This window comes from Chrysochloris asiatica, unplaced genomic scaffold (genome assembly GCF_000296735.1).
Source record: "Chrysochloris asiatica unplaced genomic scaffold, ChrAsi1.0 scaffold00086, whole genome shotgun sequence".
NCBI classification, from domain to species: domain Eukaryota; kingdom Metazoa; phylum Chordata; class Mammalia; order Afrosoricida; family Chrysochloridae; genus Chrysochloris; species Chrysochloris asiatica.
The window spans coordinates 11729851-11741537 of NW_006408604.1; the positions used below are offsets into that span (position 1 = coordinate 11729851).

Consider the following 11687-nt stretch of genomic DNA (forward strand, 5'->3'; position numbering starts at 1 on the left):
GAGTCTTGCTGTGGCACTGTAGGGTAAGCAATGGACTACTAACCAGAGGGTTAGAGGCTCAAACCTCAAGTCCCTCCTCAGAAACCCTATACATGGCCACTATGAGTCAGAATTGACTACACGGCACACAACCACCACCACCACTATATGATTAATTCAATACTAGATGTTTTATATGTATCATCTCACCTCACCAAAGCCTGAAAGGGAAGGTATTATCTTCGTTAAGGAAATGGAAGCACCAAAAGGTTAAATAACTTAGCCAAGATTTTTTCCAAGTAGTCCAGTAGAAGTTTCACCCCATCAGTATTTAAGTTCTGCTACTTAGTACTTCCCCAGACCCCCACGGTTAAATGCCCAATCTATCTGTTACTTGATTTTTCCTATTTGCTACTGTCCGGGATTACTGGGTTTTGTATTCTTTGGCTGGTTTGTTCAGCTGAATCACACTGCTGATCATAAAGCCCAGGTATGTCAGGGCAACCTTCTTAATGGCACTCTGTTCCAATTCAATTCAATCACTAATAACTAATAACTGTACCGGGCATTCAGTTAGATACTTGAAAGGTCAAGCTGCACCAGTATTCAAGTTTACCCTGCTCTTACTCCAACAGGCTAAATGAGTGTAGAGAACTCTTGACAAACTCAAACTTTACCAGTGGGAAAAGTTAGAATACAGAAGTGTTATAAAGAGAGATTTTCACATCATCATCATCTTCTCCCTGACCAGTTCATTCAAATACTACTTCTCTGTGTCAGCTGTAAGGAGCCCTGGAGGTGCTATAAAATAAGCACTGGATTACTTATCCTTGTATTTGAACAAGGTTGACAGTTCAAACACCTCAGCTGCTAAAGAAGAGGCTTTCTGCTTCCATAAACATTTACGGCTTCAGAAACCCTAGGAAGCAGGGGTGGGGAACGTCTGACCCATGGGCTGTACAAGGCCAGCAAAATCATCTGTCTGGCCCTGCCAAGGCAACTGCAGTTCTAGCAATCCAAATACATGTAGCTACTTTTTAAGTTGACAATTCTGTATGGCCTGTGAATGATGTTATAAATATCCAAATAGTCCTTGACAGAAAAAAGGGTCACTGAAAGCAAATACTTACTGATGAATGTCAAAGACACAGCCTTCAGTATGGATTGATTGCACTTTAATGTAAGGAAAACAGAAATCCTACCAAGTGGACCAATAAATAACATCATGATAAAGGAGAAGAGATTGAAGTTGTCAAAGATTTCATTTCGCTTGGATCCACCATCAACACTCATAGAAGCAGCAGTCAAAAATCAAAGTACTGCATTAGGCAAATGTGCTGCATAAGATCTCTTTAAAGTGTTAAAGAGCAAGGATATCAGTTTGAGGACTTAAGGTGTGCCTGACCTAAGCCATGGAATTTTCAATGACCTGCACTTTAAAGTTGGACAATGAATAAGGAAGACCTGAGAAGAATCGCTGCATTTGAATTATAGTGTTTGAGAAAAATATTAAAACTACCATGGACTGCCAGAAGAACAAACAAATCTGTGTTGGAAGAAGTAGTCAGAATGCTCCTTGGATGTGTGAATGGTGAGACATGGTCTCTTATACTTTGGACATGTAATCAGGAGGCTGCAGTCTCTCAAGAAGGATGTCATGCTGGGTACTGTGAATGGTCAGTGAAAAAGAGGAAGACCCTCAATGAGATGGACTGGCACAGTGGCAGCAGCAATGGGCTCAAAATGTAACAATTGTGAGGATGGAGTAGGAAGGGGCACATAGGTCAGTGTGAGTCAGAACCGACTTGATGGCCTCTAAAGTAGCAGAACTGGTTAAAGTAGCAGAGTGCTGTGAACCGCAAGGTCAGCAGTTCGAAACTACCAGCCGCTCTGTGGTAGAAAGATGTTCCCGTAAAGAATTACAGCCCCGGAAACCCTGTACAGGGTCGGTATGAGTCGGAACTGACTCCATGGCACATGACTACTACCACCAACACTTACATGAGTCGGAATTGATTAGATGACAGTGGGTTTGGTTGTTGGTTTTGATGTCAGCTGTAAGGAGACATGGTAGCAGGGTAGGTTAATTGTTGGACTGCTAATTGCAAGGCTGGTGGTTCAAACCTACCATGCTGTGTGAAAGAAAGATGAGACTGTCTGTTCCCTTAAAGATTTAATCTCAGAAACCCAAAGAAGCAGTTCTACTTTGTGAGTTGGAACCAAGTCGATGGCAGTGAGTATGGGTTTTACTACAGCTCTCCTGTTGCCCTCTGATAGCACAGTCACCGTATTTCCAAGTCCCAACCTCACCTTCCCCTAGAGTGGGAAAATCAGGATCTCCATGACCCATACATAATGTGAAGGAAGAATGTTTTGTGTGTGCGTATGGATGGTGTATTCTGGGAGGAGGGTAAATGTTGATGGATCAGAGAGGCAGCATTGGGAGCTGCCACCGCTGTATTTAAGGGCTGTTTCACTCTGTCTGATGGAAAGAATCATCTAGTCTTGCTATAGATGGCATTGAAATATTACTGATCCACCACTGTGACTTGCAGTATAAGTGACAGTGTGTACTCACAAAAGCAATATTCATAGAGACCTTTAAAATGAGTGTTCTTTATAGTAATCATTAAAGATTTAAGAAACTGCTTTCTAACATTCATAAAAACAATGACTTCCTTAAGAATGAGAGCTCAATTCATCTTACTTGTGTGTGTACCCTATAGGAAGTAAGTTATAAATAGCCTCCTCCACAAAATACTTTAAGGCAAAACAGTGAAATTGTATTTCCCCTATCAACTAAAATTCTTTGTATTTTTCTTGGACTAATTTTGGGGTTTTTGAAAACTTTGAGAAAGTTATTAAATGTTTAAAAAGTCTTAAAAGAAAACAACTGAAAATTAGGTAGACTTATACTATACCTGGGAGTCCTGGTGTGACGCTGTGGGTTAATGCGCCAGACTGCAAAGCCATTTGAACTGCAACGTGGGCGGTTCAAGCTCACCAGCTGCTCCTAGGAAACCCTATACAGGGTCGCTATGGGTCGGAACTGACTTGACGGCACTTAACAACAACAACAACATACTATACCTGAACCCTGATATGCCACTGTAAGATAAGCACTAGACTGGCTAACTACAAGCTTGGCAGTTCAAATACACAAGCTGCTCTTGGGAACCCTCTACGGGATCGCTATGAGTTGAAACAGACTCTATACACACAGCAATAACATTATAAAGGAAGACCTGGTGGTCCTTTGCATAAAGTGTTTGGTTGCTAACCGCAAGTCAGTGGTTCAAACCCACTAGCCACTCTACAGGACAAAGATGCAGCTGCCTGTTCCAGCAAATATTTACAGTCTCAAAACCCTATAAAGAGTCCCTATGAATCATAATGGAGTCCTGCTGTGGGATTGTAGGTTAAGTATTGGACTGCTAACTGTAAGGATGAGGGTTCAAACCACTAGCCACTCCTTGAAAACTCTACACAAGGTTGCTATGAGTCAGAACTGACTTGATGGCACTGAACAACAATATGAGTCATAATCAATTCAACAGTAATAGATACTTTCAGGGAGCCATGGTGGTGTAGTAGTTAAGTGCTCAGCTGCTAGCGAAAAGGTTGGAAGTTCAAACCCATCAGCCACACGATGGTAGACAGATGTGGCAGTCTGCTTCTGTAAAGATTTGCAGCTTTGGAAACTCTTTGGGGGTTCTACTCTGTTCTATAGGGTCTCTATACACCAGGGTTGAATTCGTGGCAACAGGTATACTAAAGGAGTCATACATTAAGGAAATAAAAGAACAATATGCTATTTTAGCATTCTGAAACAGCTATAACATTAATATTATTTTCTGGAAAAGGTTATGGGTACAGTATTCAGATTTAACTTTTAAATTAAACTGAAAAATCAGGGCAATAAAAACGTCTATGGAAAATTATCTTCTGTTTTTCTGAAAACCTGTCTTGGAAATACATTTCCATTTAGGAGAGGTCTGCTACTTCACAAGCAATTTGTGTAGTTCTCTCTAAGCAAATCCCAATCCCAGGGTACTGAATTGTGCTTTTCCTTCTATGACTTTCCTCAGAGCCTTCTGAAGGAAAGGGAACAGAAAGTAATGTACAATAAACCAAGTAGTACAGAGAAGCTGGAAATTAACTTTTCTAGGATGGGTAAAAGAACAACTTGGCAGCAATAAAGCTTTACTGGTTAGGTGGAGGTAAAAAGGGGGCACAAGCAAGGGAAACAGTTCAATGTGAAGCACACTAAAGACTGTCAGAAAAAAGACCCCTAAAATGCATAGGAAAGGACTGATTTCTACTTTAAAAACTGGCCAATTTTATGTCTGATTCTTTCATTTAAAAAAAAATTGTTTAAGACAAATTTCCTGACTATACTTATTTTCATGGAGACCAAAAGATATCTAGGTTATACATAAACTATATATAATTAACAAATGAAGACCATTGCCTATTATCTTACAATCATCTGGATAAGTGATTTGGGAAAGAAAGTGAGATGGTGGTGGGATGTTAATATCAGTTAACAATAAGGAATTCACTACTGTTTTAAGAGAAGGCTTTCAAGAGGAGGTTAGATTCCAGGCTCTGGCGGAATAGCAACAAGAGTTTAGCAGTGTTCCAACCAACCACAGACCATAGCTCAAAGGGGGAGTGAACTGATCCTATGAATGGGACATTCAGTAAGGGAGCCTGCGAGAAGAAAACGGAATCGACAAAGGAAAAGGCTGTTTCAGGGAGTACTAGCTAAGCTCTCCAAACTACAGAAAAAATAAGGTAGGGGCTGGGGAGGGCAAAATAGAAAAGAAAAAAAGCAACCAAGTTTCTGCACTTCTTTTAACAGACAAGTCAAGGACTAGGGCTTGTATTGTCGGGAATAGCAGGCAAACACGCTTGCACCGTGAGTTAAACTCATCATCAGAGGGCCCTTTCTGATGAAACACCCTGTCTGGGTGAAAATTGGAGAGAAGCAGTGATGTCTAGCAAGCGTTTCTTGGGTATTGGCATGAACTGCCGAGAGCTGAGACTCAGCAGCTGAACTCGTACTAAACGACTAGCAGGAGGCGGTGGCGGCGTTAGCTGCGCGTGCAAACCACAGGACTTACCTTACTGTCATCCATCTCAGCAGACAGGCCGGCCGGCCCGGCGTTCCCTCCCCGGGCCCTCCCCTGGTTTAGCCGGTCTGGCCCGGTCCGGCCCCCGCCCCCGGGGAAGAAAGAGATATGGTTCTAACTGCTTCCTCCTGTTGCCTAACAGCTGGCCTTCTTGATGCCACAGGCACAGGACGAGGGTCCAATTCAGGAATGGCAGAGCGGGCCCTGGAGACGGCCCAAAACGCCTCCCTTCGCCGCCGCCGCCTCCTCCTCCCCCTCCATGACAGTCCCTGGGTGTGTTTACAGACTTCTGGGGAGAGGCGAGGAACCGAGGGTGGGCGGGGTGGGGGGGGGGGTTGTGCGACGGACGGCCATTTCGGATTCCGTAGCGCAGCGATATTCTGGGTATTATAGTTTTCTTTACCGTAGTCTCTGTGTGACTAATATGAAGGAGAACTACAATATCCACATAGCCCAGGGAAGGAGCATCTGTTTTCCTCTTGTATGCAAGAGCTGAGGCGGAGACGCCCAGTTGGAGACAGAAACTACGTTTCCCACAGTGCACTCGCATATCTCCGCCCAGAGTTCCACGACTTGGCAGAGGAGGGAGGTTGCGGCAAGTAAAGGCCGTCCTGAAGGCGGAGCCTTGGTCGCCAGACTTTAGGCGCTTGGCGGGCCCTCAATCTCTGGAACGCTGAGGAAATCCCAATATACATACATATATTAGTAGCGCCTGCACTATTTTACATTCTTAGTTATTCTTTTAATTTACATTAGATAGATAGATAGATAGATAGATAGAGAGAGAGAGAGAGAGAGAGAGAGAGAGAGAGAGAGAGTGGCGCTGTAGGATAAGCACTGGACAGCAGTTCAAACCCAGCCATTGCTCCTAGAAAATCCTATACAGGGTCACTATAGGTCGGAATCTCTGTGTCTCTGTCTCTGTCTCGCTCTCTCGCCTTTTGTTTAGATATGTTGTTGTTGTTGTTTAGTGCTGTCGAGTCAACTCCGACAGAGTTTCTGAGGCTGTAAATCTTAACGGGAGGAGAAAGTCTTATCTTCCTCCTGCAGAACAGCCGGTAGTTTCAAACTGCTTTGTATATGTATATAAATATATGTATATGTATATGATGTATTGCATTAGGCAAATTTGCTGCACAAGGCCTTTTTAAAGTGTTGAAGAGCAAAGATGTCAGCTTGAGGACTAATGTGTGCCTGACCCAAGCCATGGTATTTTCAATAACCTCATATGCATGCAAAAGCTGGACAGTGAATAGGGAAGACTGTAGAAGAATTGATGCTTTTGAGTTATGGTGTTGGAGGAGAATATTGAAAATGCCATGGGCTGCCAAAAGAAACAGTAGATCCGTTTTGGAAAGAAGTGCAGCCAGAGTGCTCCTTGGAGGCCAGGATGGCCAAACTTCGTCTTTCATACTTAGGACATATTGTCAGGAGGTAACAGTCGTTGCAGAAGGAGATCATGTTTGGTAAGGTGGAGGGTCAGAGAAAAAGAGGAAGACCTCCAATGAGATGGATTGGCTAGGTGGCTGCATCGAGGGACTCAAGCGTGGCAACAGTAGTGAGGTTGGCCCAGGATCAGGCAGTATTTCGTTCTGCTGTGTTCATAAGGTCGCTATGAGTTGGTACTGACTCGATGGCACCTAACAACAACATATATGAGTCGTGGTGTGGCACTGTGGGTTAATACGTTGGACAGCAAAGTCGTTTGAACTGCAAAATTGGCAGTTCAAATTCATCTCAGAAACCCTATACAGGTTCGCTATGAGTCGACACCGACTCCACGGCATATAACCACCAGCACCATGATATATATAAATAAAAGAATAACTAAGACTGTAAAATAGTGCAAGCGCTTTGGGAAACAGCTTGGCAAGCCATCAAAATAGTAAAGAGTTGCCATATGGTCAGCAATTCCACGTAGTAGTATATACCAAAGACAAAAACATATGTCTCCATAAAAAAAAGTTGTACATTGAAAGTTCATAGCAGCTTTATTCATAGTAATCTAAAAGTGGAAACAACCCTAGTGTCCATCAACTGACGAATGGATGCTAAAAAGTGGATAACAAAATGGAAAATTATTCAACCATTAAAGGTTTGGCGCTGTAGGATAAGCACTGGACTGACTGCTAATCTCAAGGTCGGCGGTTCAAACCCACAACCGGCTTGTTGGAAACCCTTACAGGGCCACTATGAGTCAGAACCGACTCCACAGCAATTAACAACAACAACAATTAAAGAAACAAAGTACTGATACATGCTATGACATGGACAAAACTTGAGAACATTATGCTAAGTGAAAGAAAGCCAGTTACGGTGTTGTTGGTGGTTGTGTGCTGTGGAGTTGTTCGATTCATGACGACCCTGTATAGGGTTTGCAAGGCTATAATTCTTTACAGCAGCAGAAAGCCTCATCTTTCTCGACCTAACAGCTGTGAGATTACAACCACTAACGTTGTGGTTTGTTGGGCTCCTTAAGCCAGTTATGTTGTTGATGTTGAAAAGTGCCGTCATAGCAAGCCTATATAGAGTTTCCAAGGAGCTCTGGTAATGTTGTTGTTGTTGTTAAGTGCCTTCGAGTTGGTTCCGACCCATAGCGACCCTGTATAGGGTTTCCAAGAAGCAGCTGGTGAGCTTGAATCGCTGATCTTGCTGTTCAAAGCGACTTTGCAGTCCAGCGCATTAACCAACAGAGCCACGCCAGGACTCTGGTAGCATTGTTGTTGTTGTTATGTGTCGCGGAGTCGGTTCCAACTCATTGAGACCCTCTACAGGGTTTCCGAGGCTGTAAATCTTTACCGGTGCAGAAAGCCTCATCTTTATCCCACAGAACAGCTGGTAGTTTCAAACTGCTGACTGTGAGATTAGCAGCCCGATTTGTAACCACTACGCTACCAGAGGTTAGCAGTCCAATTAGTAGTGATTATGAATTGGGCTGCTAACCTTAAGTTCAGCAGTTTGAAACTACGAGCTGTTCGGTGGGAGAAAGATGAGGCTTTCTGCACAGGTAAAGATGAACAGATCGGAAACCCTGTACGGGGTCGCTATGAGTTGGAACCGACTCTGCCGCACAACACCACCACCAAGGAGTGGCTGGTGAGTTTGAACGGCCAACCTTGTGTTTTCAAATCTTGCCATCTAGTGCTTTTTTTCACAGCACCACACCAGTTATAAAAGGCCATAAATTGTATAATTTCATTGATATCAAATATCCTGAATAGGCAAATCCATAGAGACAAAAGGCAGCTAGTGGTAACTAAGGGTTGGTTTAGGGTGGATGGTGAGGAATAGGGAGTGGGCAGGGTAGGGAGTTTCTTACTGAGGTGATGAAAATGTTCTAACATTGATAATGATAATGGTTGCACAATTCTGAAAATATACTAAAACTATTGAATTAATTGTGTATATTAAATGGGTAAATTTCTATGATATGTACATTGCTTCAATAAAGCTGCTATAAAATAAGAATATCTTTGCTTCCTACCAAATCAGTAGAATTGGTTAACTCACTTTTTGTTATTGTTGTTTAAACCTATCTTAGGTCTTTGAGATTCAGCTGAAGATCGTGTGTTTTATTAGTTACTCCTGAGGAGTCCTGTGACTCGCACTTTTTCAAAGAATCAAGCATTGCTTGATTGCTTTGGGTTTCTTACTAAACCGTTCCAAAATTGAATTGTGGTAGCAATAAGAACATAAGACATTCAGGTAAACAGGACAAAAAAAGATATTTGCTGTATCTTTTAACATAAAAATATGTTTCATGCAATATTTGGAGCATACTTTTACTAAAAAAGAAAAAAAGAAGAAGAATTCATTGTTTATCAAAATTCAAATTTAATTGGGCATCTATTCTGTTTGGAAACCCTAAATTGAAAAATAAAATAGAGGTGCAATTAAATTTAAATATGTATTGTTTTATATGTGTACATCAAATATTTTTCACTTGTTTATGTGTGACAAATGGGGCCAATGCGTTTTTGGTTGTATGTGTCTTAGTTATATCATGTTAGATGGCTTTACAAAGTATGGCTTTATAATTTTCTTTATTTAGAGATTATGCATATAGTTTATAGGTTTCAAGTTGACAAGGGTAAACTGTAATGGCTAGGGTTCTGTGTAAACTCTACTAGGCCAGGATTTCCAGAGGTTTAGCAGTTGAGATGTGCTTATTCCCATGGTAATGAAACCTAATACAGGCATAGTTAGCTTTATGATGAGTGGCTATAAGCACCCAATCAGTGGAAGGGATGCTTCCTTGGGGGTTTGGCCTGCTCCCAATATAATGGACATGTTGAGGGGACTCTCTCTCTTCCACTAGGGACCTGGGACTCTACAATTGTAAGATAATAAACTTCTCTTTATATATATATATATATATAAATTTTCTAGAAAACACATCCTTTTCTAGAAAACACATCCTAAGATAATTTACTATGTTGTGAATGACAAATTGAAGAGGAATAGTGTAGCATTCATTATCAAAAAGAGCATTTCAAGATTTATCTTGAAGTACAATGCTATCTGTGATAGTATAATATCCATGTGCCTACAAGGAAGACCAATTAATACACCTGTTATTCAAATGTACACACCAAACACTAAAGACAGTGATGATGAAATTGGAGAATTCTACTAACATCTTCGGGCTGAAATTGGTGAAACATTCAACTAAAGATGCACTGATAATTATTGATGATTGGAATGCAAAAGTTGGAAACAAAGAGGAAGGATCAGTAGTTGGAAAACATAGTCTTAGTGATAGACATGATGCTGGAGTTTGCATGATAGAATTTTGCAAGATCAATGACTTCTTCATTCAAAAACATAAACAGGAACTTTACACATGGATTTTGCCAGCTGGAATACATAGAAATCAAATTGACTACATCTGTGGGAAGATACCATGGAGAAGCTCAATATCACCAGTCAAAATAAGGCCAGGAGCTAACAGAAGAACAGACCATCAATTGCTCATATGCAAGTTCAGGATGAAGCTGAAGAAAATTAAAACAAGTCCACAAGAGCCAAAATATGACCTTGAGTATATCCCACTTGAATTTAGAGACCACCTCAAGAACAGATTTAGTGCATTAGACATTAATGACCAAAGACCAGAAGAGTTGTGGGATGATATCAAGAACATCATACAGGAAGAAAGAAAAAGGTCATTAAAAAGACAGGAAAGAAAGAAAAGAACAAAATGGATGTTAGAAGATACTCTGAAACTTGTTCTTGAGTATAGAGAAGCTAAAGCAACTGGATACAATGATGAAGTAAAAGAGCTGAACAGAACATTTCAAAGGGCAACTCTAGAAGACAAAGTCAAGTATCATAATGAAATGATCAATGGCATGGAGTTAAAAAATCAAAAGGGAAGATCACACTAAGCATTTCTCAAGCTGAAAGAACTGAAGAAAATATTTAAGCTTTGACTTGCAATATTGAAGGATTCAATGGGAAAATATTGAATGATCTATGAAGCACTAAAAGAAAATGGAAGGAATACATAAAGTCACTGTACCAAAAAGAATAGGTCAATGCTCAACCATTTCAAGAGGTAGCATATGATCAAGAACCGATGGTATTAAAGGCAGAAGTCCAAGATGCACTAAAGATATTGGGCAAAAGAGGAATTGATTAAATAATAATTGAGATGTTTCAAGAAATTGATACAGCACTGGAGGTGTTCACTCATCTATGCCAACAAATTTGGATGACAGCTACGTAGCCAACTGATTGGAAGAGATTCAGATTTGTGCCCATTCCAAAGAAAGGTGACCCAATGGAATGTGGAAATCATTAATATCAAATGCAAGTAAAATTTTGCTGAAAATCATTTTAAAACAGTTGTAGCAGTACATTGACAAGGAGCTGCCAGAAATTCAAGCTGGATTCTAAAGAGAACATGGATTTAGGGATATCTTTGCTGATGTCAGATGGATCTTGACTAAAAGCAGAGAATAACAGAAAGATATTTGCTTGTGCATTATTGACTGTGCAAAGGTATTTGACTGTGTGGATCATATCAAACTATGGGTGCAGCATTGGGAAAAATGGGTATTCCAAAACACTTAATTATGCTTATGAGGAACCTATACAAAGACCAAGAGACAGCTCTTTGAATAGAACAAGGGGATACTGAATGGTTTAGAATCAGGAAAGGGGTACACCAGAGTTGTATCCTTTCACCATACTTATTCAATCTGTATGCTGAGCAAATAATACAAGAAACTGGATTATATGAAGATGAACATGGCATCAGGATTGGAGGAAGGCTTATTAACAACTTTCCATATGAAGATGACTCAACCTTGCTTGTTAGAAGTGAAGACTTGAAGTACTTAGTGATGAAGATCAAAGACCACAACCTTCAGTATGGATTGTACTTCAATGTAAAGAGAACAAAATCCCTCACTACTGGACCAACAAATAACATCATGATAAATGGACAAAAGATTGAAATGTCTAGGGACTTCCTTTTGCTTGAATCCACAATCAACACATGGAAGCAACAGTCAGGAAATCAAACAACATATTACATTGGACAAATCCACCACAAAGACCTTTTGAAGT

At 40.8% G+C, this 11687-nt stretch overlaps 1 protein-coding gene across 1 annotated transcript in view; it reads right to left on the reverse strand.

The window, feature by feature from the left end:
• The window catches only part of CREBL2 (cAMP responsive element binding protein-like 2), a 34769-nt gene extending 29333 nt beyond the window's left edge, over positions 1–5436 (reverse strand). Inside the window, exon 1 of the mRNA XM_006866051.1 lies at positions 5106–5436. Within this exon, the coding sequence (XP_006866113.1) occupies positions 5106–5120 (15 nt within the window). The 5' untranslated portion in view covers positions 5121–5436. The remainder of the gene's footprint in view (positions 1–5105) is intronic.
• Between the last annotated feature and the right edge of the window lie 6251 nt (positions 5437–11687).